Consider the following 26,537-nt stretch of genomic DNA (forward strand, 5'->3'; position numbering starts at 1 on the left):
CTGACCTCCCCAACATCCAGGCTGTTGTATCCTTCATCCTCAGCATCCCATCTTCCACTGGGTTTGTGAAGAGGATCTTCTCTTTCGTGAAAAATAAGTGGACTGATGTGCGAAACAAATGTTCTGCTGAATTAATTAGAAGTGAGCTCATTGTCAGTCTAAATTATGAAATGTCTTGCTCAGAGTTTTACTCTGTAGCACTGAAAGACAAACAACTTTACTGCAGCAAGAGCTCAAAAGAAATACAAATGGAAAAAATAGGCTGTCTCCACATGATGCAGCATTGGGCTTTTGAGTTCATGAGTTCAATCTTTTTTCTTTTTTTACTACAACTGTACAGTCATGGCCTTTGAGGCACAAAGTGTTTATGCTTACAACTTTTCCACAGACTTTCTGATTGCACCTTTCTTATTGCTCAAAATGTACACTGTTACAGAAATATTCTGCTTTCTAATGTTTTCTATTATTTTATTCTGTTCAGTTCAGTTTTGTTAAGTTAAGCAGGACAGATTTATGTTACAGCGATTTCTTATTTTACACTGAAAGATAAACTGTTGAATAATAGAATAGAATAATTTGTTTTCCATGCATTTGTATCACTCAAAAACATGCATCTAATTAAACTCAGCTTCGATTCAAAAAGGTTAAAAAGCGTTTCACACACACAAAAATGGCAATAAATAAATAAATAAATAAATAAATAAATAAATAAATAAATAAATAAATAAATAAATAAATAAATAAATTCACCACGCCGGGAGGGGTGAAGGCAATCGGATTGGCCAGCCCTGCCAACGAGGTGTCCCTCATTTATTTTTCAGAGAGTTGGCAACCCTACTTTCAAGGCGTAGAAATAGCATGTAAAAGCTATTGTACCTTAGTGTTGTACATAGCATATTGAACAGGTGTGCCTCTAACGTCCATGTGGTGTTTTGGCGCCCTCTGCAGGACATTTCAGGAAGTTTTTTTTCCTTGGGAGCGCTTGATTTGATACAACGCTGAAAACGGCGAACTGTTGCTCAACTCGCGTCACACTGCCACGGTTGAAACAGTCAAGCCTCCATATGACATATTTAATCGGACATATTTTATCATGTTGTCCTCAAGCGATGAATGGATCTCTGTGAGATAACTAATTTACTATTTACCCCCATTTGGGAGGTTACCTACCCCCCAAGGTGCTGTAATCAAACCCAGACAGCTGAGAATCACGTGACGTGACGTGTAACCAGCATGGCGGCGCTGAGCTGAGGTAGCAACTCCACTGGACTGACACCGATAGCCTGGCTTTCGTTAGCTTCCCTTGTCACCTGCTTATCCGCAGGGCCAGGCCGAAGATGACGGCCTGAGAGAGCAGCGGGAACAAGACCGAGAGATGCAGCAACAACAACACCGACCACCACAGCAGCAACAGCACTCGCAGTCAAAGGCAGAAAACAGTAAAACGAAGAGCATGTTTCTGTCTAGGGCGCTGGAGAAAATCCTCTCGGATAAGGAGGTGAAGAGGAGCCAGCACAGCCAGCTGCGCAAAGCCTGTCAAGTGGCGCTTGGTGAGTGGCTTTGCTCCGTACACTGGTCTGCCGAGCCCTGTGTTTTATGTCGTGCCTCACTGACACATTTCGCTCGTGTGTGGCTTATTACAGAAACAGGACAGAGCTACCCAGTTAGCTAGCGTTAGCGTTAGCATGTGGATGGCCTTCATCGTCTGTTCAGCTGTCCGTTGACGTTTACGGATGGCGTTAGCTGGTGCGTGTGGGCGTCACATTCGTGTCTTATTGAACTTCTGCAATGCTAACACCCTGCCTTCGCTACACCGTCACCCCCATGAACGTCGGCAGGTAAACAGGCTAATATGTAGCCGTCGGTAGCTAGTCAGCGCTAGGTTAGCTAACTAAACAGACCAATCCCAGTGTTGTACGTAGCACTGTCACTCAGCCAAACAGCCCAGTTCTGCTCTGCACCCAGACACAGGCTATCTAACTCCAGGATACTCTGACGTCCGTGCTTTTCCATTCAACACAATCACGGATAGTGTTTCACACACCAGGCTGTTCACTTAATCGTGTACCTGCGTTTATATTTCAGCTCATCCGCCCTGCCCATTTGTGTGCACACACCTCATTGTCTACTGTTGTCGTTACTGAAAAAATAGGCGCACAACAGTTCGGTGGCATTGACAGTAGTCTGGTACAAATCACATGCAGGTAGTTGTTTTTTGTGGGTGTTTTTTGCACAGTGCCCCAAGAAGTTATGCTTCAGTGTGAAGGCACTGTTAGGCTGTTGGAGCACAGGATTAACTGCAAAGAAAGAAATGTCAGAGAGAAGGGAGGTGGGCAAACAGGTCTGTGCATTCAAACTGTATTGTCTGCTCTCTGTTCCCGTCTGCCTGTGACACTCTCTCATCATTCATGATACCAGCAAAACACAACACTCTCACTGCACTCCTCACACTACTCATGTTGGCTATTATGTGTGATCGTCTCATCGTCATACTGACAACATGTTTGGTGTTTTGCTAAACTCCATGCAAGCACCGTGAACAGCTCGTCTTTCTCATTGCCGCTAACTCCTTGTGTCTCTGTTCAGATATCTTAAGTTGTGATGTTGTGGACTGCAGACCTTTTCATCTGTTGCATCCATGATTAATGAAGCGCTCAGTTGAAAGAGAGATTAGTCGTTAATGGCTGTTTTTAAGTCAATCACCAGAGCTGAGCCTGGTGACTAAGTAGATAACTCTTGAGTAGTATTAATACTTCTCTCTAATTTGGTCCTGCTCTAATTTATATACAATGACCAAAGAAAGACACGTCATACAGTCCTAGTAGTTATTTAAAAGCTATCATCACAGTAACTCTGATTGTGACACTTGTGGTGAATATTGCACAAGTGAGTTTCCTCTCTGCAGCCCTGTGATATGGAGAGTTTGTCATTACTTTACATTACTCATCGTGCAGTTGCAAAGCTGGGTTACTGCGATGTGTGTGTGTGTGTGTGTGTGTGTGTGTGTGTGTGTGTGTGTGTGTGTGTGTGTGTGTGTGTGTGTGTGTGTGTGTCCAGCTTTGGATAGATCAATATGAGCTAAAAAAAATCATGAAGAAATGGAAATTGATTTAGGGAGAGTAACTTAGGTAGCAGAGTTAATGGGAATTTATGTGGGAAATATGAGAAAGACCAGTTGAACCAAATGTGATTAGCAATAAAACATAGAGGTAGTCTCAGATGAAATCCTGCAATACTACAATGCAGTAATCAATACACAGTAGTACACTTTGACCAGTAGCATCACTTGCCCACCAACTGAAATGTAAGGGAAACAGCAACATGTCCTACTGCAGAATGTTGTGATTGGCTGAGTGACCCCCAGATGTACACTCAAAACCAGCTGCTGTGTGCTGGAAGGTCAGAGTTCAGACTTCAGTAACGTTTAATCTTCTGTTAAATCTTCTGTTCTGTTCTCCCTCCACAGATGAAATCAAGTCAGAGCTTGAAAAACAAAAGTAAGTATTGGTATGCACACACCTTGTCCACTGAATGAATGAATGAATGACTGAATGAGCGCTTTTTTCCCTTTCCTGTGATGTGAGGCACAGAGCCGAGGTAACGTTTGCCTTGAGGCAGTCTGCAGTAAACCCCAGCTGCTCACTCTGATTTGTGACTTAGGTGATTTGCTGCTTTTGTAACTGCTTCTTTGGAGTTTATCAGCAGCCCTTCAAACAGCCTGCAGGTAATAATCTGTAGCTGTAGGATAGCAGTTATCTGAACAATATGCTGTCATGCTTTTCTATTGTTTAAACATCAATATTAAATACTCAGTAAAATTGTGCGCTGTGGAAAAATAGTTTCACATCTATTCAGATCATCTGCTGGATCGCCATGAATGTCAGTGGGGTTTCGAGTGTTTTTTTTTTTTTTTTTTTTGCACGAGCCAACATTGCGTTTATAGCAGCCTGCTGTCACAGAGTGTTTTCCAGCTCACACAGCTGTTTGCTGTCCTCTCCCACCTGCAGGGATGGAACAGTGGTCCCACCCAGAGCCAACTACATCGAGGCTGACAAATATGTGCTGCCCTTTGAGTTGGCCTGTCAATCAAAGTCCCCCCGGATAGTTAGCACCTCTCTGGACTGTCTGCAGGTTAAGCTTCACTCACACACACACACACACGCACACACACACACACACACACACACACACACACACACACACACACACACACACATGCTTTCATTTCCTCGGAGCAGTTTTTTTTCTTTTTTTTGTTTTGCTTTTTTCACCCACCTTGCTCCACCTGTTTCACTCGTCTGATGATTTGCACTTAGAACGATGGCTCTACATTACACACACACACACACACACACACACACACACACACACACACACACACACACACACCATCCTTTAATCTCCTAGTACCTGCACTTTTTTTAAACAACTTACACACCTGTTATGTTTTATTTTATGTTTGTACTCTTAATTGCCTGAATTTACTTGTATAATTGATACAGTTTGTAATGTTTTAATCATTTTTTACCCATGTAATGTACATTGTAAATTTGGAAAGAATGGTGCTTTATTATTATTATTATTATTATTAACTGAGCACTCCACCTGGTGATGTCATCTGGCTTCTTTCAGCTCTACACACTTCAGACGCTGCACCCTCACATTTTTTAATCTGTCTCTTCTAAGTCCACCAAATTTCTGAGTGCAGTACTACATTGCTGAAGCACCTGTTCAAAAATACGCACAATTTTGGTCAAATGAGCCCAAACATGACTTGTGGACACACAAAAATGAACCTGAATTTCTGGCTCTCCCATCCTCACAAATGAGCAAAGCAAACACAAGCCGCTCAAATAAACCCTAAATTAACACACATGCATCTCAATACAAACACTGACACGCGTGCAGTGAATTCTGTGCATTACACTCCACAAAATCACTCCTGAATGACACGAAGACCCAAAACTGCTCAGTGAATTACAAACCGAGCCTGCCTCTGCTTCTCCATCCTGTGCACTGTTTAGAAGCTGATCGCGTACGGTCACATCACAGGCAACGCCCCTGACAGCAGAACCCCGGGCAAGAGGCTGATCGACCGGCTGGTGGAAACCATCTGCAACTGCTTCCAGGGCCCACAGACCGATGAGGGAGTACAGCTACAGATCATCAAGGTACACGCAGTGCCTCTCTGTACGTCTGGCAGCCTTCACATCCTCCAGCTGTCGGTGTTGTTTACTTTTTTCCCCGATCAGGTCAAACATTGAGGGCAGACGGTTCATCAGTAGTGGAAAACATCATTTTCTGCATGTTGTATGTGTTGAGTGATTAAAGTAGATCATGTAATATTCTATGGAAGTATTATGTATTTATGTACTGTGTGTCTTTGTCACGGTCAGCCATTTGAACCCATCATTTAATATTTGATTCTATGATCATACAAACATTTCTAGCTTAGAGGAAGAGCACAGTCTGTTACAAAAAGCCTCCTTTGTTTGCTATCCAGTTCTGTGACATCCATGTTTTATTTACTTCGTAACGAATCTAAAGGCCAGAAAAGCCATTGCCAGTATTGTCATTTGGATTTGTGAGAAAGGATGAACTTTCTGCAAGATTTAGCCATTTCATACGTTCTGGTTGTAGTGACATTTGGTTCACACTTCCTGCTCATTTGTGTTCCTTGATATCCTGCCTTGTGTTTGTACAGTAGGTATGATTCATACCTGCCGCTCAGTGCCGGCTCCTCTTGCAGTGAAATACATCCTGGTTGTTGAAGGGCAAAGTCTTTGCTGTGAGAAGGAGCACAGTTTTTTCACTGTTGACAAAAGATTTGCTGGACAGATTAATGACTTAACTGTTTTTGATTGCATTCATCACTGAAGGAGACCTGAATGTTGATACAGTCTGTTTAGACTGACTTAAACATGCCGAAACACAACATACAATGTCAAAGAATCAGTCATGTGGACATTTTTCATTAATTTGAAACTGATCTTTTGCACAGGGTCAAAATAGACAACAAACAGGTGAATTCTACACAGCATAGTGGAGTATCAGGACCAAACATTTGTGACTTCAGTTTGCCACATGAGTAGGGAAGTGGAGTGGTGATTCAGCATGTTCAGCCACAGCATCTTCTCAACAGGATATGCTGTCTGATAACTCTTGACTTCCTTTTCTCTGTCCAGGCCCTGCTGACGACTGTGACCTCCCCTCACATAGAGATTCATGAGGGCACGGTGCTCCTCACAGTCAGGACCTGCTACAACATCTACCTGGCCAGTCGTAACCTCATCAACCAGACCACCGCTAAGGCCACACTCACGCAGATGCTCAATGTTATCTTCACACGCATGGAAAACCAGGCTGTGAGTCCAGTTTGGCATTCTTACCACACACTGCTGCGTTACATCTACCTGCACAACTCATGCCACTTTTTAGCAAAACATGGGAAATGTATTGCCTTTTCCTCTGCACTGTTTTAAAATTAAATTGAATGGCCCCAAAGAGATTTCAGTGCTTTTGAAGTTTTAATTAAAGTAAACAAAATATAACCTTCCTGTTGAGCAATATACTTCACCAACAAAAGCAAACAAAGACATTTCTTGGCTGCACAAATGCAGCAACATAAGGGCCAAGCTCTGTCTGTGGCTGTGGATGGGATTATTCCTGGCTGCTGCTTACTTCAGCATGTAACACAGGAACCTTTGCCAGGAAAGCTCATGCCAGGATTTAAACTGGTGCTTTTGTATTCTTATATATATATATGTGTGTGTGTGTGTGTGTGTGTGTGTGTGTGTGTGTGTGTGTGTGTGTGTATATGTGTATATATATATATGGTGTCTAATCAGCATCATCCTCCAACCATAGCCAGGCGTCCTCTCTGTGGTCACAGCCAGCAGCTGTGGCTGCAGTCAGAGCTCGGCCCTGCTGAGAGTTTGGTGATTCTGTCAAGTTTGAATTGAACTATTATGGAATCACAGGTGCATCGCTGTTTCTTTGTTATGAAGCAAAGTCAGATTTTAGGATTTGAATAATCTGTGTAATGATGACCAATTTATTTTCTTCCAGTTTCTATTTATATTCCCTAACAGCCACATTCCCTTGTATAAAACCAGTTCTCCTCCTCTCCTTCTGCTGCCTCCACAGGCTCTGGAGGCTCAGGAGCTGGAGAAGGAGCGGCTGCGTCTACCCCAGCAGAACCCATCCCCGGTCCCAGGTAATCGGAGGTCCGGCTCCCCTCGGTCTGACCGGACACCTACTCCGGAGCCCCAGAGCTCCCCGTCTCCAGCGGCCAGTTCTCCAGACCTCACTGCAACCAACACCACCAGCTCTGTGCCGCCACCACCAGCCTTGGACCTGGACCAAGACCAAGCAGCAAACACACCATCAATGAATGGAGAACCTGAGGGTGGCAGTGCTCCGTTAAATGGAGGAGCGGAACCGGTCACATCATCAAGAGGCATGTGTCAACCTGGGGCTCCTGCTCTGTTTGAATCTGAAGTTACAGTTCAATTGAAGCTTGAAAATCTGAACTGTGGATCGTGCAGCTTTTATATAACAGCCTCTTTAATCTTCACAAGTCTTTCATGACTCTACGTACTCTTTATTTGTTTCCATCAGATTCGGTTTTTGAAGACGAAGGTGCTGAGACACCTTCGACGGCTGCTCAGTCAGCTGAGGAAGGGGACAAACCAAAGAGCAGTCCAAATCCTGCAGAGTCAGAGGCCACTGAAGGAGAGGATGGAGAACCTCGGCTGTCACAGACACACAGTGGGACAGGTCGGCACGTGCTCGTCTTTTCTTATCTCTTTCATGTTTTCTGTTTCTTTTTCTTCTGATCAATGTCAGTACACTCGTCCATGTTTTTCTCTTGTGATCCTGATCTGAAAATGTCCATCCTGGCCTCTCTTGCAGGAGGTCATCACCCAGCCCACCCTGTCAGTGAGCAGTCAGAGCCCCCCAGAGTCAGAGCAGAGGCTCAGCAGATGAATGGCATCATTGAGGACCGCTCGTCTGTTTCCTCCACAGATATGCTGGTGAGCAGAGTTAACAGCAATATTATCACTGTTGATCAGTGGTGTGATGAGGGACTGCTGAATGAAACAGGGTGGATCACATTTGATCTGCTCAAAAATGGATCAAGAGAAATAATGTGTGTATGACATTTCTTACATTATTTATCCTCAGCTGCGATAATGATCTCACTTATGTTTCAGATAAAAGTTTAGGGAGTTTGATTGATTTTGAGTTTTCTTTCTTGTATGTTCAAAGCGTAGCAGCCCAGAAAGATCACTTCCTTTGCTGAGAAATGTTCTGCTGCACTGAGCATCAGCACAGTTTAGTTCCTCTCAGTACAGCCAAGGCAAGTTGAAGATTTGTAACGGCTAGAGAGAATTCTAACTCTTGTTTGTTTAATATGATGGTAAAATAGTTAAATGAATTACTGCTGTGATGGGATGCCATGAGTAAAGTGGATTTAAAGTGAAATGAAAGGGAGCGTGTTGACCTTGCTGGTAAGATCCTCAGCTCCAGCCTCAGGACTCACCTGGAGCTCGACCACAAACCTCAATCAGTGTGTGTCCCAGCGTGGAAATGGCTTCGAGCTAGACCAATCAGAGCTGATCTTTTCCTTTGTTTTGAGTTGTTTGCATTAAAAGTGAGACTGACTTTGTTGGTCTGTTTCAGGATGCTGAGGCCCTGCAGGGACCGCACAGCGCCGCCCGTTTCTCTCACATCCTGCAGAAAGATGCCTTTCTGGTGTTCCGCTCTCTGTGCAAACTCTCCATGAAGCCCCTTGCTGATGGACCCCCAGACCCAAAGTGAGTGAAGTGAAGTGTATCTTCCTCTTTTGCATCAGCAGGCCTTTTCAGTCTGACCTTATCTCAGCTGGTCACATTGCTTTAGATATTTATTTTTGTCATGCTACAGTTTGCCAAAATAAATGCAGATGCCTTCGCTCTACGCACAGTGCCTCACTTCAGTCTCCACAGGTTACCTTGTCCTTTTCCATCCCGGTGTGGCTCTGTCATCTCCAGTTACTGTAACGTTAGACTCTGAGCCAGCCAGTGTGAATAGGGCAGCGTAAACTGAGCCCAGAGGACGCTCACAAAGGAGTCAGTCTGGCCTACATTAAATAAATACCATGATTAAACACCATTATACAAAAGTATCTTGTATTTCCATCAACTTAGAGTAAACTGGAGTCATTTTTATTGACATATTGAAATACCCCCTCAGATCTATTTCCTTTATACTCACACTGAAGGCATATGGTTTAACTGGTGCTTGTCCGATCCGTCTCTGCAGGTCCCATGAGCTGCGGTCCAAGATTGTCTCTCTGCAGCTGCTGCTCTCTGTGCTGCAGGGTGCTGGGCCTGTGTTTCGCACTCATGAGATGTTTGTCAACGCCATCAAACAGTATCTGTGCGTGGCGCTGTCCAAAAACGGCGTCTCCTCTGTGCCTGAGGTCTTTGAGCTCTCATTGGCCATCTTCCTCACCTTGCTGTCCCACTTCAAGGTCCACCTGAAGATGCAGATTGAGGTACAGAGCGCAGAGTAACAGTGACAGACTGTGTCACCAGTTGTTACGTTTAAAACATTTGTTTTGATATTCATGCTGGTGCAGCTTGTTTGATTATCTCGTCTGCTCCGCCATGCTTCAGGTATTTTTCAGGGAGATTTTTCTGACCATCCTGGAGACATCGACCAGCTCCTTCGAGCACAAGTGGATGGTTATCCAGACACTAACACGCATCTGTGCAGGTACCACTGATACTGTACAAGTTTTTCTTAAACCAAAATTGAAAAAAATCACCTAATTAACAGCTAAAAAATGACGGTCAAACTAAAGCCCTTTGCAGACATGGAATATATCAAGCTGTTAAAGTGATGACCTTTACAGCTACCAAGATGTTGGGAGTCATTTATGCATCCATGAGTTGGCATGATTTAATAGATTACAAACATGAGGAGGGAGACACATTATCTGACGATTACTGAGGCTGTATGAGGGTTATTTTTATCCTGTGTTGTCCTGCGTGACAAGAGTAAGAAATGCTTTTTATACACTGATCTGACATGAGAATAATCTCCTCAAGAACTTGTAATCGACTCATTCACTCAGTTTATTTCCTCTGAGCAAAGGACCCGATACTTATTTGAGAATGTTCTGATTGTTATATGGTGGGACAAAATTTGCATTCAATCACTCAGTGGAAACGTGTGCTGCTTCAGCCTTTACGTTACTCTGACAGCATTAGACTCAGACATGTACCATGTTGGAAGTGTTACAGGTCAGACCGAGTAAGGCTGCTGCTGGAACTTAAATGTCAGAGTGACTCAGGTGCTTATTCAGACATGAGACCAACATGTAAAATTGTCGTCACATTTCCATTACAAGGTGCATGACTGAAGGGGCCTGAACAGTCCCAGTTGTCGCTGCGTCTCATGACTATGCTGCAGTTGTCACCATTGCTGGCACTGATTTCATTGCGTGTTCTTGGACTCTGGTAGCTTGAGCGACTGCTGACTGCAGAGGGCAGTAAAAGCTAGTAGCAGTAAGTGGGCGCATAAACTGATGACAGTTGAAAAGGCTTTGCAAATGTCGGTTGATAGTGACATGCATTGGTTAGTGTTTCATCCTGCCTTGATACATTTTCTATGAGTGCAGCCCTGAAAGGATTCTGCTGCTGTTATGTCAGTTGGTAGCACTGAACAGCATGGTCAGGTTTTAGCAAAGGTGACCCAGAATTATTGTATTATAATAATTCTGGGCCAGAATTATTGTATTTACTGTTTTCTTTAGACAACAGTATGTTATCACCCTGGAGAAAACAATGGAAAGGGTCTTGTAATACATTTCTTTCCCGACCAGATGCCCAGTGCGTGGTTGATATCTACGTGAATTACGACTGTGACTTGAATGCAGCCAACATCTTTGAGCGCCTTGTCAACGACCTGTCCAAGATTGCTCAGGGCAGGAGTGGTCAGGAGCTTGGGATGACTCCTCTGCAGGTACACATACACTCAGGTGCACTGTGCTGTATGTTGTAAGGCTTCTCCTCTTCTTTCTCCTCAGTGTTTCATATTAAGGTTTTACATTCTAGTTATTAAGCTGTACACAGCATACATGATGAAAACTTAACAAAAACCTAGTTGTAATATGGTCAAAGGTGAGGCAGGACTCTTCTGGCCGTAGCTTCCTCGCCATGTTTAGTGTGTAACAGCACCTACACGTGTGATTGTGTGTTCTATAATATCCACAGGAGCTGAGCCTTCGTAAAAAGGGTTTAGAGTGTCTGGTGTCCATCCTCAAATGTATGGTGGAGTGGAGCAAAGACATGTATGTCAATCCAAACCTTCAGGCTAACCTGGGTAAGTGTGTAGTGGACCGTACACGTGTGAGCAATGCACGCAAGAAGGGGGATGTCTGAACATGTGTAATCACTGCGTCTGTGTGTGATTTGTTTGCAGGCCAGGAGCATCCGTCTGACAGTGACGCAGGAGAGTTGAAGCTTACAGAGCAGCTGGTGGGGCGTCGAGACAGCATCAGCTCGCTGGACTCCACGGTCTCCTCCAGCGTCACGGTTTCCCAGGCGGACCATCCGGAGCAGTACGAGGTTATCAAACAGCAGAAGGACATCATCGAGCACGGCATCGAACTGTGAGCCCCTTTTCTCAGCCTGGTTAGGATTTACTTTAGGATCAGTTAGGATCAACTTTTATGGATGGAACAATGCTTCATTGTGGTAATGTCTGCCTTGATGCTTTTAATTCTCGTTTAAAGAAGACGAGCGCTGACTTTTTCCTCTCATCTACCCCCAGCTTCAACAAGAAGCCGAAGCGAGGTATCCAGTACCTGCAGGACCAGGGCATGCTGGGCGCCACAGCCGAGGACATCTCCCAGTTCCTCCATCAGGAGGACAGGCTGGACACTGTGAGGGACTACACAGTCTCAAATAATACAGAGTTCTCCCACAGCAGAAATGTTCATTCCAGTTAGTAATCCCCCAACCGCTTTACCTCTGCACCCACAGACCCAGGTGGGAGAGTTCTTGGGTGAGAACATCAAGTTCAACAAAGAAGTGATGTACTGCTACGTGGACCAGTTGGACTTTTGCGGGCGGGACTTTGTCTCGGCTCTCAGAGCGTTCCTGGAAGGCTTCAGGCTGCCTGGTGAGGCCCAGAAGATTGACAGGCTGATGGAGAAGTTCGCTGCTCGATACCTGGAGTGCAACCAGGGGTAAGGCCCGTCTTAGCTCTGCTATCAGAACACGAGGGCTCGGAGAGATTTACTGCTACTCATGAAGTATGTTTGATTTTAATCAATACGAGAGTTTACTTTTGAATAAAAACAAACACACAAACATTAGATCAGTGCAGCTGCTAACTGTTGTCCTCATATGTCCTCTTTACAGACAGACTCTGTTTGCCAGTGCAGACACTGCCTACGTGCTGGCATACTCCATCATTATGCTCACCACAGACCTGCACAGTCCTCAGGTGAGAACTGTGCATTGTTTGATGTCCTGTCACTGTCCTCACCGTGATCACCATATGTCAGCCATGTATCATCAAGGACACAACTGTGTCATTTCTCTCTGTGGAGTGTTCATTAAGCCTCGTCAGTCAGTCTTCTCGCAATAAAGGGTCACCTTGCATTTGTCATTATTTACTAAAGGACGGCACCAGAGTCTATAACACTCTAAGACATGGTTTTACAACTCTGGGAAAATTACTGTGGTGACAGTTGTTTTACTTTTTGGCACTCTAATCGCAAAGTAGACAGTATAAACAGCACAAATGTATCTGCTAGTGCTGGCATGAACCTGCTGGTCCACAGCAGCGCCTTGCTGCCTGATGATGCTTTGCATTTTGGTAAAAGCTGAACAAGGTTTGCCTTTTTGGTGGATGACACTGCGTGTCTTTTCCAAAGTCCTCTGCATTGGCTACATTGACCACTGTATTGCCTGTGTCTGTCTTCTACAAGTAGCCTCTGATTTATCACTGCTGACACACCACTGTGTGACAGGAAATTGCCTCTGAAATTTAAAGTGTGGGACTAGAAGGTATAAAATGTGGCACAGAAAGAGAGAGAGACTAATGTCTGGGAGAAAAAGAGAGAGAGAGCCACAAAGAGAGACGATGAGACAATGTCAGACAATGAAGTCACACTTCAGTAAGCACTTCAACGCTTCAGCTGTAAGGAAAAGTAAATTGAAGGATGTGTTATACTCCAGAGCAAAGAGCAACAGCAGCAGTCTCTCTTTTTCCATACAGTGTTTATCATCTGTTCCCTTCAGTGGTTTTCTGCTTGAATCTGTTGTTTTCCCAACCTTTAATGGCTCATAACAGATACAGACCAGTGCAATCTGACAGCCTGTAATAAAGTTTACACAAATGACAAAGGAGTTTTATCAAAAATCACCTGCGTTCATGTTCTTCAGTCCGTGACGTCTTTGTTCAGCTGACAGTATCAGACTTTTCTCACATACTGTCTTCCACTTGCGGGCTGAAGACATGCCTGCAGATCCAAAGCTGTCTGCTTTTAGACCAATATTGAAGATTCAGCTGCAGAAACACTCTTTTGTCTCCTCTGGTTTCCAGACATGTGCAGTATGCATCAGAACAGCCAAATCAGGTGAACCGGTTGGCTTGGTTCAGTTATGTCTGCGGCTGCAGTGCCAAAATATCTTGTAACCCTGGCAGTCATTTGCAACAGACTTAGTAAATATCCCCTGTGTACAAAGACCAAACATGATAGAAGCTACCACCTGATAATGGCAAGGTAGCTAATTTTGTGTCCATTAATTCAAACATATGCAATGCTTGAATAGCTTGATGGGAAACGTCATCCACTGTGTTCCATTCTCACACTCTCAATTTCCTCTTTCTAATTAATCACTCTGAATGCCTCTCCTGATTGTTTTCATTCATGTAGGTGAAGAACAAGATGACGAAGGAGCAGTACATCAAGATGAATCGCGGTATTAACGACAGTAAGGACCTGCCTGAAGAGTATCTCTCTTCCATATACGATGAGATTGCGGGCAAAAAGATTGCCATGAAGGAAAGCAAAGAGTTCTCAATCACCCCAAAGTCCACCAAGCAGAGTGAGTTCTTGTCACCCTTCAAACGCTTTCTGTCAGGGTTACTCAGAGAAAATGGTTTTCTCTGAAGTGTGTTTTCTGAACAGGTGTCCTCCAGGCTCTGCATCTGGCACTACTCAAACTCAAACATCAGAGACATGTATGTCCTCCTCCCTCCAGGTGTAGCCAGCGAGAAGCAGCGTCGTCTGCTGTACAACATGGAGATGGAGCAGATGGCGAAGACGGCCAAAGCTCTGATGGAGGCGGTCAGCCACGCTCAGGCCCCCTTCTTCAGCGCCACACATCTGGAGCATGTCAGACCCATGTTCAAGGTGTTACTTTGTGGTCTTTTACTTTACATTTCCAACTGAATTGAAACAGAGCTTTACACTGTGGGCTGAAGAGAGGCAAACTGTTACAGCAAGTGAAGTATCAGATGTGGACATATTGGAAATGTACAGCTTCCTGTAATGTCTTTTTTTTTTTTTTGTAGCTGGCATGGACCCCCTTGCTGGCAGCATTCAGTGTGGGACTGCAGGACTGTGACGACCCAGAGGTGGCCTCACTGTGTCTGGAGGGCATTCGATGTGCCATCAGGATCGCCTGCATCTTCAGCATGCAGGTCTGGTGCTATTTAACACACAGATGGAGCCTAATATATAAACAGTGTTCATCATGATCATCCTTGTGTCTTTTCTCAACCAGTCACATGATACTTTAGTAATGATTTATGTGTAATTGGCTCAGTGTTCTTAGTGTTTAAAACAGCATGAGGCCGTGACCGTGCAATAACCGGCTTTCCTCTCTGTAGTTGGAGCGAGATGCGTATGTCCAAGCCTTGGCCAGATTCACGCTGCTGACGGCCAGTTCCAGCATCACCGAGATGAAGCAGAAGAACATTGACACCATCAAGACCCTGATCACCGTGGCCCACACTGACGGCAACTACCTGGGCAACTCCTGGCATGAGGTGACTCCCTGCTCCAAGGACTGATAAGCATTAGTAGCACAGACAAATATTCATCTGTTGTGGATTGATAAGATCACAGATAACGAGCAACTGTGGCCAGTTTTTTAGGGAATGAAACTAAGGCAGTCTAATACAAGGGTTCTGCACTGAATCCTTTTTTATTGTCTTTGCCCCTGTAGGGACACACCAGATGATGGTGTAGTGGAAAGTGAATAGTGGATGAGAAGATCAGTAATTTAGAGGGAGAAGAAGGAGCTGCTTTCAATCTGTGGTCAACTTTTAGCATTTTTCTTAGGATGGACTCTGAGATATTTCACAAATAAGGGTCCTTGTAAATTATGTTCTCACCACTCGAGGAAAATGCTTCAACCTTTAGAGTTTAATGATGAACTGCTCATTTGTGATCAATGTTGAAGATATGTGTTTCATATAATGGGATCAAACATGTTCTGAGCTCATTCTGTTCACAGCTACTCTAAAGCCAATAACACACACAAGCCCTAAAGTTATTTGTGGTTTTTGTGTTTGTGTTGTAGATCTTGAGGTGTATCAGTCAGTTGGAACTTGCTCAGTTGATTGGCACGGGGGTAAAGACACGCTACATCTCAGGGGTGGTCCGGGACAAGGAGGCTGGCATCAAGGGCTTACCCTCTGGCACAGAGGAGTTCATGCCCCTGGGGCTGGGTGAGATACACTTACACACACACTGGGAATGTATGTGTGCTTTTAAAGACCTCATACACCTGTTGTATGTCTGATGAATGGCTGTTTACATTAGCTTGTGCTAAATGTGTTTGGCGTCGCAGGAAACCTCGTGGGAAGTCAGGACAAGAGACAGATGGCTCACATCCAGGAGTCAGTAGGAGAGACCAGCTCTCAGAGTGTGGTGGTCGCTGTGGACAGGTAAGAAAAGAGACTGTGCTCAGATACTGGACATGAATTACATACTGAACACACGGTCTGTATCTGTTCTCTGTGATGAATGAAGGTCTCTGTTCCCTAAAGATAATAAGGTTGCTTTTATATTTGCAGGATCTTCACTGGCTCCACCAGACTAGATGGGAATGCAATCGGTGAGCGTGTGTTCGTCGTTATGTACAGCATCTCTGTTTGAGTGTGTTACAAAGAAAGGGAAATAATTCATTGTGTGTCACTGTGATTGTTTCCAGTGGACTTTGTGCGGTGGCTGTGTGCAGTGTCCATGGATGAGCTGGCCTCGACACACCAGCCGCGCATGTTCAGTTTACAAAAGATTGTAGAAATCTCCTACTACAACATGAACCGGATCAGGCTGCAATGGTCTCGAATTTGGCAGGTCATCGGAGACCACTTCAATAAGGTCTGTGGAACAGAGGGTTTGCGAACGTTTGGGTTTTAAAAGCGTGTCAGCTGAAAATTCTTCCACAGGCAGAAGCGTGAGCCACGATCTCATGTGTTTCAGTGAGGGGTGGTGTGGGAGGGAGCAGCGGGATGACGCGAGTTTGTGTGTTTGCTATTGCAAGCCAGACATTGTCAGTTAGTTTAGTGTACGTAAGTGGAGCATGTTTTGGTCCTGAGATTGAACAGCCAACTTTACATACATGAAACACACAAAGAAAATTGCATTGAAAGTGTCCTTTTCATTACCCATGGAGCATCACTGAAAAGACAGATGTTTTTTTTCATTAATTCACAAAAATGAATGGAGCAGTGATTCAGTAATGCCATTTAAAATCTGTCACTGTATAATTATTGCTGCGATATTAACGTTAACTAGAATCTCTTATATCAGACCTGAAGCTCCTCTGATCGATATTTTTAAATATTAAGAATGACTGTTTGATGTGGAAGAAGTCACTTGTATTAACAAACCCCAGAGATGTTTTTTTTCCAGCTGTTTGTAGCATTTTAGCTCTTAGCTTTTATCAATCACAATTTTCCTGTTTTTGGTCCAGTCTTACAGTTCATCTCATCTTTTCAGCAAAAAACCCCACTGTACCACCTGCTCAGCACCAGATAGCAGACATGCAAAGTTAGTTATTAGCTTACGACTAAAATGCTTCATCTAGCAGCTAAAGAAGCCAGAGAGGAGTTGGTGGAGACCAAAAACAGATAAAGGGAGAAAGAATACTTTTGTTTGCAAGGTGGCCAGAAACACAGCGTCATAATGCGTCAGCGTTGTGTTTACAGCTTGTGGTGCTTCCCCCAAGTGATCAGAAAGAATGAAGAAATGCAGGTTTAATCAGGATTGTCCAGTACACATACTGAGCAAATGATGCATCGCTGAGCTCCTCTGATGACTGGCTCCCTGTAGGTGGGCTGTAACCCCAATGAGGATGTCGCCATCTTTGCTGTGGACTCACTGAGGCAGCTCTCCATGAAGTTCTTGGAGAAAGGAGAGCTGGCCAACTTCCGCTTCCAGAAGGACTTCCTCAGGCCTTTTGAGCACATTATGAAGAAGAACAGGTAAAGAATATTTAGAATATGAGTGGACGGGATGAGGGTCTATTCTTTCTCAGTACATAAGTCGTCTATAGATGTGTACAGTAAAAAGCTACAGGGTCATAGGAGTGACAGTGGTTGGGCACTAATGAGTTATTTCCAGTAGATATAGAGTAGCATTAGATGCAGTATGCATTGTAGTGAGTGTTTAATAATCTCCCCTCCCCCCACCACAGGTCCCCCACTATCAAGGACATGGTGATCAGATGTGTGGCTCAGATGGTAAACTCCCAGGCGGCCAACATCCGTTCAGGTTGGAAGAACATCTTCTCAGTGTTTCACCAGGCAGCCTCCGATCATGATGAGACCATAGTGGAGCTGGCCTTCCAGACCACGGGGCACATTGTCAGTGAGTATGACTGCAGCTGTCCCATCAGGTGATAGAAAACAGGTGACGGAGGCGGTTTGTGCCAAACTGGATCCTCGGTCCTGCTTTAGCTTTATGAGAGCGTGAGAGTTAAGGTTTCGTACTGTTAAGCTGGCCCCACATCGGAAGATAAATGGGCAGATTTTGGAATCATCACTCTGAAATCCCCTAGTATAAACACCAAGTGTGTGGTCCTACATCCTGAATTTTCATCCTCTAGGGTGCACCAGGCTTCAACCAACCAACCAAACAACAAATCAGCAATGAGCTGATCCCTGTTTTCTTACCCTCTGTCCTCAGTGAACACCTTCCAGGAGCACTTTGCAGCTGCTATTGATTCATTCCAGGATGCGGTGAAGTGCCTGTCAGAGTTTGTGTGCAACGCAGCATTTCCTGACACCAGCATGGAGGCCATCCGACTCATACGACACTGTGCTAAATACGTCTCTGAAAGGCCACAGGTGGGAGCAACTCAGCTGAGACTATACTGGTTCAATAAAAAGGCAATTGTGTGACAGTAATGGCACCTGTCCATCTTTGTGTTATGTGGTGTCTTCAAACATGATTATGTGATATTACACTTCATGAAGTTGTGTCCTGCTGTGTCCCTGTCCAGACCCTGAGGGAATACACCAGTGATGACATGAATGTTGCCCCTGGTGATCGGGTGTGGGTTCGCGGCTGGTTTCCCATTCTGTTCGAGCTCTCTTGTATCATCAACCGCTGCAAGTTGGATGTCCGGACCAGGTAGAGAAACAGCTCGCGCAGAGTGAAGCTCATGCTGTCATTTCACTGCTACATGGACACGTCCTCCAAAACTTTGTCCCCCCTAGTTCTTGACCTGCTCCTGTCTGCGAAGATAAGACATATAAACATAAATTAATAAGACAAACTAAATAGTAGGAGGTAATATCCGCAGGGTGTTGTGCATAAAAGTGAAGCATGACTGGATAAGAAGTTAAGAGAACTTGTTGTCAGACTTACAGTAAGTGACAGTTAACATGCATATGTCAGTATTGTTGGCGTTGTTATACATATTCATCTGTTACATTGATCTGCAACAATTTTGATCATTTTGAATAATTATTTCTTTCATTTAAAAAGGAAAAATTGCCAAATCTTTGCTGGGTCCAGCTGCTCCTTAAATGTGACCATTTGCTTCTTTTCTGTGTTTTATATTAGAAATGGAATATCTGACAAAATATTGACAAAATAAGACATTTGAAGGTGTCACCTGACGAGAACACGTTTGGCTTTTTAAAGTGCATAACATTTTTAATGAAATACAAAGTACATTCATCCACCTCTTTTTCCTCTAATAAGAGGAAACTTCTCTTTAGGAACACTGCGCGGCGAGCTGTTCCACATTTTGGACGCTGCACATTGAAAGCATTTAAATGAAAAAGAACCATGGCTGTGATTTTTTGTTACACCTGTATTGGTCTCTAGTTCTCTCAAACACTTGTATTTAGCTTGGAACTTGGCATTTAGGCTTTTAAATACACAAATTAAGACTCAAATGTGTCGGGATATCAGTTAAAAAGACGACAGATGTGCAATGGAAAGAAGCAGGATGGAAGCGTTTGTACTGAAGTGTTAGCGAGGCCACTTTGTGTCCTCCTTGATCTCGCTGCTTGCAGAGCTGTGAGCATCCAGACTGATGCATGAACTGTTTGTCTTCTTCTGACAGAGGTCTCACAGTCATGTTTGAGATCATGAAGAGTTACGGTCACACGTTTGAGAAGCATTGGTGGCACGACCTCTTCAGAATCGTCTTCCGCATCTTTGACAACATGAAGCTCCCCGAGCAGCAGACAGAGGTCAGAGGTCACTGGCAGCAGGCCGTCAGGGCCCTGAAGGATATCCTCCTTTGTGATTTGGAGATAGTCAGAAGATCTGTCAACAATTGATTTACACATACAGACTGAAAGAGGAATGTTTTAAAAGCCTGCCTCACATTGACTTCTGTTTGCTTCATGTTTGCTTCCAGAAAACAGAGTGGATGACGACAACGTGTAACCATGCACTGTATGCCATCTGCGACGTCTTCACCCAGTTTTATGAGCCTCTCAGTGAAATCCTGCTGGCTGACATTTTCACACAGCTACAGTGGTGTGTGAGGCAAGGTGGGTGTTCAGTATCACAGTCCAAGCATTCAGCTGTGGTAACAGGATTCTGTGGCAGACGTGTTTTCAAGCTCTCACCTCTCCTCTGCAGACAACGAGCAGCTGGCTCGGTCGGGGACCAACTGTCTGGAGAATCTGGTGATTCTGAACGGGGAGAAGTTCAGCCCCGAGGTCTGGAACATCACCTGCTCCTGTATGCTGGAGATCTTCCAGAACACCAGCCCTCACGCGTAAGTCCTGAACCGCTGAACTGTCACGCAGAGATTCGGCTCATTCGGTTTCAGTTCACTCAGCTCAAAAATGGTAATAAAACTGCATGTTAACATCTCATTCAGCCTGTTATTTAATTCATCCTAACTGTTCTGAAGACAGTATTCTCAGCGGGAAGTTAATGGGAAACGAATTAAAGCTAATGTAAATCAAAGTGCTTTAGTGTTGCAGAGACGGGATGGAAATTATCAGAACACCTGATTGCCCTTCTCTTTGCTTTGCACATCAGTTTGTTGACTTGGCGACCGACTGGACAGGAAGAGGAAACTGGAGATGGCAAACATTTTGTAAGGACATAAACAAATATACCTATTAAGAGTCATCACAGTATGCACAGCAGCAGCTTAGCAGATGCTTCATACTCCTCACTAACCTGTGAATGTCCTCGATGTTTGTTGCTGAACGTCTCCAGGATGCTGATTTTGACAGCCAGTCCCAGAGCAGCTACGACAGAGCTCTGTCTGAGAGAGGACACAGCCAGATGTCCAGCGACGACACCTGGAAGGGCAAGTCCAATGCGAGTGAGTACACACACACTCACACTCACTGCAGACTCAAATTCAACCTGAAAATCTACATGAAAAACACACATTTGTTCCTGACTGTCTGTTAAGATGGACTGCCACAATCAGTTTTCCCCTTACATGCTCACATCTCTGCAACTCTCGGGTTTTTCTGTTCTGTAGGACTGTCAGACCAGAAGCTGTTTGCAGGGCTGCTGATTAAATGCGTGGTACAGCTTGAACTCATCCAGACCATAGACAACATTGTCTTCTACCCAGCAACCAGCAAGAAGGAGGATGCTGAGAACATGGCTGCTGCACAGGTAGGTTCATCAGCTACCATACGGGCTGACTTTTATCCCAACGTTGCCTTTAACTCACAGTATTTATTTAGACAGTATTTAAGGAAAATGAGTTACAGAAAGAGTGAAATAGAGGAACAAAGAGGTTTTCTTTGCTCTTGGCCTGCTCTGAAATGCTGCTCACTAATCTGAACTATGGGGAAGTGATCATATGTCAGATCAGGCCAAGGCACAGCTCTGTGTAATCTTAAATAATCAGATATACTGAGCTAAAGTTGTCTGAAAATGTCGTCCTGTCAGCGAGATGCTCTGGAGGAGTCGGAGGCTGAGGGAGGCGAGCTGGCTCCAGATCAGGGTATGTACAGACACATGACTTCTGCACACCTCTTCAAGCTGCTCGACTGTCTGCTGGAGTCGCACACCTTCGCCAAGGACTTCAACTCCAACAACGAACAGAGGACAGCGCTCTGGAGGGCAGGTAACTACAAAGCAAGTCCTCCGTGATGTTTCAGTTGAGGAAATTGTATGCACTTGTTCTGTACATAAGTTATTATCTTCTGCTTAAATGAGGTCCTAAAACAGCCTTACAGGTTTTTAGAAGAAATTGTCTGACCTCACCGTCTTTCCAAGTCTTCTTGTTCTAAAATGATTAATGTTTACAAGGTCCTCTAAAATTCCATTCTTTGTGTTGTGAGTATTCCGCTCAGTCACAGACGATTATCGTTTTGTTAATAAGTTACATCTGCTTTTGCACATTCGGTCCCTCCCCCTGTTGTTGTTTGGTGTTTTTTGGACATTTTCAGCCTTGATTAGAGTTGATGGTGGAGAAATGATGGGAAATCAGGAAAGAGACAGAGAAAGACATGCAACAAAGGTCCCTGGCCAGATTTGGACCAGGGGCATTGTGGCATTTTTGTCTTTGAATCTGATTTACACAGCAGAGATCCAGAGAGGAAACGAGGGACGAGAGAGAGGAGCGAGACATGCAACAAAGGCCACAATCATCCAGGGACGCTGCAGTAGCTTCTGTTTTGTTTTTGTTTTTGTGAAACCACTGAATGTCTCCCTCTTCCGCCCTCAGGCTTTAAAGGGAAATCCAAGCCCAACTTACTGAAGCAGGAGACCAGCAGTCTTGCCTGCAGCCTGAGGATTTTGTTCAGGATGTACTCTGACCCCCAGCTGCAGGACTCATGGCCTGACATCCAGACACGCCTGCTGCTGTGAGTGCAACATACGATGTGATCATCAACTATTTCACACAGCAACCGTAGAAAGATTTTATTGGCTGCTTCCTCAAACAAGAACAGTGTATTTGTGTCACAGATTTGATGCATTCTGTGAGTTTTCCCAGCAGCAGGATGGTGGATGTGTGTGTGTTGAAGGAACATGTCACCCAGCATCATGTGGCTGTGTTTAATGCTCATCAGTGGTTGTTGGTTTTGATATGTCAGTACGAAAAATATAGAAGATCACCAGACTTGCCCTTTAAATGACTTGTAAAAAGCATAGTTGATGCCAGTGTTACTGCAGTGGCTCATGTCCATGACCTCAAAATAATGCCAGAGTGTGATTTCGTGGTTAAATGTTGAGCATTAGATAAGTAAGCACCAACCGTGTCACAGAAAGTTCAGTACTGGTGTTTGCTCCGTGTTCAGTGAGCTGTTTTGACACATAGCTCATATCTCATTATATATTTATGAGGTGTACACTGTGCGTGTATCTATCGGCATGGTACAAATCACCTTGCTGTGACCGTCACTGAGCAGCTGTGCTGGAGCAGCTGACTCATGTCTTACATCAACAATACGTATGTGTGGTGTTAATCATTAATTAAATGGGGGTTTAATTCTGCATGTGTAGCATTGGCCTGCTCTCCTGCACAGACTGAAGCCCTCTGCCTGTTCAGTGTTGGAGATACATCAGTGTTGTGTTGGTCGTAACACTGTGTGTGTGTGTGTGTGTGTGTGTGTGTGTGTGTGTGTGTGTGTGTGTGTGTGTGTGTGTGTGTGTGTGTGTGTGTGTGTGTGTGTGTGTGTGTGTGTGTGTGTGTGTGTGTGTGTGTGTGTGTGTGTGTGTGTGTGTGCTGGGCTGTCTCTCAGGGTGTGCAATGAAGCTCTGGCCTACTTCATCAGTCTGACCTCAGAGAGCCACAGAGAGGCTTGGAACAGCCTGCTGATGCTGCTGCTCACCAGGACGCTACGGCTGCCCGATGACAAGGCAGGAACACACACACACACACACACACACACACACACACACACACACACACACACACACACACACACACACACACACACACACTCTAACTACACAGTGTACATTAGTTGGAAGTCTACTATATTTACTGCATGTAAAGGACAAGCTTGAACAAGCAGGACTCAAATCTATATTTGCAAACATTAAATGTTTGATTAAATCTGAACCAGGATCAAATTAAAGAGGCCTGGGCTAAAAAAATGAGAGATGCTAAAAAGTCCATTTGTTAAAAGTGACAGGGTCCAAATGTATGTAACCTGTTTATATTTCCTTTTTTTTATTTATTTCATATTGTTGTCATCATAAACACTTTTGTAAGCTGTCACCCATGAATCATGGCCTCTCTGTGTGAGAGCATGATTCACTGATGATTCATGGCAGCCCATGATTCAGGGTTTCTTTCCAAGGCTTTTAGGCCAAAACTATGGCAATTTTTTGCTAGAAAACAACCCAGCATGCAGCTTGAAGCAGCAGGAAATGTTGACGCCACGCAGCCAGCTTTAGAGGAAAGTGCCAATGCCACGCAAACCACTGCATCAACAAGGATTAAAACAGTATTGTTAGAGTGGACTGGCCGGCACCGTTATCTTGTGCAAGGCCTGCTGTGAATAAACAAAATTAAAACAAATCTTTGTGCTACAAATTGTGTTTATTTGCCTGAATGCAATTTCGTAACTCAATGAAATTGCTCCTAAATGCAGCAAAAATACATCAGTGAAGATAAAAATGGCCTCTCGACACATTAAATTAACGCCCTGCTGTGAACTCTGTGGCCTCCCAGCAGCGCCCACACTGCCAGTCCTTTCTCTGTCATCTATAGTCTTAATATTTGCAAGCGTACAGCTCACACCTTTGGCAGACAGTCATAGCAGGGATTAAAGCGCCTGTAGTATGTGTCTTGGTTGACTTGTGATACTCATTTCCATTTTCCACCTTCTCCGTCTTTTCCAGTTCAAGCCCCATGCTTCCTGTTACTACCCCCACCTGTGTGAAATGATGCAGTTTGACCTGATCCCCGAGCTGCGGGCCGTTCTCAGACGGTTCTTCCTGCGCATCGGCTCTGTCTTCCGCATCGCTGCTCCCGAGGCGGCACACGCCCGGACTCTGACGTCCTAGAATGGGTGGGGTGCAGGGTCAGGTGGAGGGACAGATGGAGAAATTGACATAACGGGGGACATTGATGAGTTGATCACAAGTGGACATGTGAGAGGCTTTCCCCTCTTTTGGACGGGGAAAGATTACAGAGGGGCTGCAGTGTCAGGAGGACGACGTCAAAGACTGTAGCTTTTCTGTCTCAGTTCAGGACTCTGCATTTAAGTGTTCAGCTTTTCTACGGCACTCAGCTCGTGGAAAAGTCTTTACCCGGTCCTCCCTCCCTCCCTTCTTTCTCTCGGGGATGAACAGCACTGTGACCAGCACTCTCTGCTGACTGTAGTCATTCATCATCCCCTCGACTCTCATCTCAAACTGTAATGACTAGAAAGGAACTATAAACGCATAATTTATTGATATTGTTGCAAACCCTGTACCGGATTTTGATTTTTGTTTTTCTGTTTGTTTTGTTTTTTTTAATACTTAACAGAAAAAGAATATATCTACATGGTGAAAGCAAATGAACGATACCACTGAATTTGATGAAGCTTTTGTTTCTTTTGGAGAATCTCCTTTGGCCGCCTGTGCCTGTTAGAAAATGATGACACTGTCAGTGTCACTCTTCTTGTGAGTTTGGTGATCTAATCAAAATATGTTGTAATATCTGAACCCTCATGTATCAGTGCCCATCGCAAAGCGTTGTTCGTCACTTTAATGTTTATGTTCCCTCTCGTGTCTGTGTTATATGGAAGCGGGCTGTTGCCATTGTTCGGGAGACTGAAACTCTCAGCTGCAGGTGAAAACAATCTGCATCTCTTACAACACTATCAAAGATCAATGCAGCTGTGTTTGTGAGGTCTCTGCTCTCTGTGACACGACCGTCCTGTCACCTTTATCATTTCTTGCCTGTCGATGAGATTTTACTTATTTATTTTGCTCACATGCTTTAATTTCTTTTATGATAATTTTTTCAGGTTGATTGCAGGTTTACAATGAAAGGTTGGTTGAAAGGCTGATTACTTCCTTCTATCGTGCATTCCCTCGTGTGTTGACCCGAAAAGCCTCACACTGAAGGACTTAACATGGAGTCAACCTCCTGGCTTTAGAATTACAGGCTCATCAAACCCTCCACCAATCCATCAATTGGCCCTCGACACAGTGGTTGTCTATTTCCCACACTCTTTTGCACATTTGTTACCGACAGTTTGCTCGTGCATTAACACCGCCCAGTGTGCCAGCCTGCTCTGCGTGGTTGGAATGCCCATCAGTGTTGTGTCACATTCAACAGTAGAGTTCAACCATAGAAAGGTTCAGGAATGGAGGCGAAGCCAAAATTCGCATCCACAGAGATACTGGAATCGCTGTATCCTGGCTCCTTCATAGTTTATTCCATGCCTCTTTTTTAAAGAAGGATGTATGTAATTATTTAAAGTGCATTTAAATATTTTTTGAAAAGCATTCCTTCCCTCGCAACTATGGATGTCTACTTTTCTTCCCTAAAGCTAGGGAATATATAAATATATATATACAGTAAATGAAAAAAATGCAGACTGTAAAGTTTTCAATGTAAGATACATAGAAATGAAAGTGCTATACGGTTCTATACATAATATTGTGATGTAATCTTCCAAGCATTTGGTGAAGTATCAATAAACCTGAATTCTAATCCACTCCAGTGACTATGGATTCAGTTTTAAAATGGTTTAAAGCTGTCTCATTTGGAACATCTTGACTTGTCCAACGCAATCAAGGTTTCCAGTTCCAGGGCTGTGGCATTGAACATCGTGGTTAATCTGGGCAATTGAACAAAATGGAGCCATCATAAATGTTGTTACTTGTGCTTTTCTTGCTATGACAAGACAAAATGTGATTCAGCCAAGGGTCCCAAAGCTGGCTTTAGCTTTGCATGTTTGCTGATGCTTGGATTTAACCTGCATTCTTTAACCATAAGTCTGCTTCACTGAGCCTCGTGTGTGTGTGAAGTAAGTCATTTGGCTGTTCATTAATTTACTTGTGGCATTTGAAGTGTGAAAGAGGGATTTCCAGTGTGTCCGTATAAAGATGGCCACAGGGTGGCACTGTG

At 44.3% G+C, this 26,537-nt stretch overlaps 2 protein-coding genes across 2 annotated transcripts in view; both read left to right on the plus strand.

The window, feature by feature from the left end:
* Nucleotides 1-3,022, plus strand: part of LOC139335492 (collagen alpha-1(XX) chain) — a 90,058-nt gene extending 87,036 nt beyond the window's left edge. The window contains exon 42 of the mRNA XM_070969116.1: nucleotides 2,963-3,022. The gene's annotated coding sequence lies outside the window, so the exon portion shown is untranslated. The remainder of the gene's footprint in view (nucleotides 1-2,962) is intronic.
* Nucleotides 1,199-26,125, plus strand: arfgef2 (ADP-ribosylation factor guanine nucleotide-exchange factor 2 (brefeldin A-inhibited)). Its single transcript, XM_070969115.1, has 39 exons — nucleotides 1,199-1,550; nucleotides 3,467-3,497; nucleotides 4,008-4,131; nucleotides 5,025-5,171; nucleotides 6,186-6,365; nucleotides 7,147-7,459; nucleotides 7,621-7,779; nucleotides 7,915-8,036; nucleotides 8,686-8,819; nucleotides 9,307-9,541; nucleotides 9,663-9,762; nucleotides 10,874-11,013; nucleotides 11,265-11,373; nucleotides 11,473-11,662; nucleotides 11,824-11,935; nucleotides 12,036-12,241; nucleotides 12,417-12,501; nucleotides 13,940-14,111; nucleotides 14,268-14,419; nucleotides 14,581-14,709; nucleotides 14,899-15,057; nucleotides 15,594-15,741; nucleotides 15,864-15,960; nucleotides 16,090-16,130; nucleotides 16,227-16,396; nucleotides 17,351-17,502; nucleotides 17,715-17,887; nucleotides 18,206-18,366; nucleotides 18,522-18,652; nucleotides 19,596-19,725; nucleotides 19,896-20,031; nucleotides 20,123-20,261; nucleotides 20,531-20,588; nucleotides 20,714-20,822; nucleotides 20,988-21,127; nucleotides 21,407-21,584; nucleotides 22,188-22,326; nucleotides 23,206-23,323; nucleotides 24,314-26,125. The coding sequence occupies exons 1-39, from the start codon at nucleotides 1,376-1,378 to the stop codon at nucleotides 24,476-24,478; spliced, it is 5,559 nt and encodes a 1,852-aa protein (XP_070825216.1). The 5' UTR covers nucleotides 1,199-1,375; the 3' UTR covers nucleotides 24,479-26,125.
* The last annotated feature ends 412 nt before the right edge of the window (nucleotides 26,126-26,537 follow it).

The sequence above is a fragment of the Chaetodon trifascialis genome, chromosome 8 (assembly GCF_039877785.1).
Source record: "Chaetodon trifascialis isolate fChaTrf1 chromosome 8, fChaTrf1.hap1, whole genome shotgun sequence".
Classification (NCBI taxonomy): domain Eukaryota; kingdom Metazoa; phylum Chordata; class Actinopteri; order Chaetodontiformes; family Chaetodontidae; genus Chaetodon; species Chaetodon trifascialis.

Coding starts and splice junctions, on each gene's coding strand:
- arfgef2 (XM_070969115.1), top strand. CDS start 1,376: ATGCAGCAACAACAACACCGACCACCACAGCAGCAACAGCACTCGCAG. Junction 11,663..11,823: donor ATCGAGCACGGCATCGAACT/GTGAGCCCCTTT, acceptor ATCTACCCCCAG/CTTCAACAAGAAGCCGAAGC. Junction 19,726..19,895: donor TCCCCGAGCAGCAGACAGAG/GTCAGAGGTCAC, acceptor GTTTGCTTCCAG/AAAACAGAGTGGATGACGAC.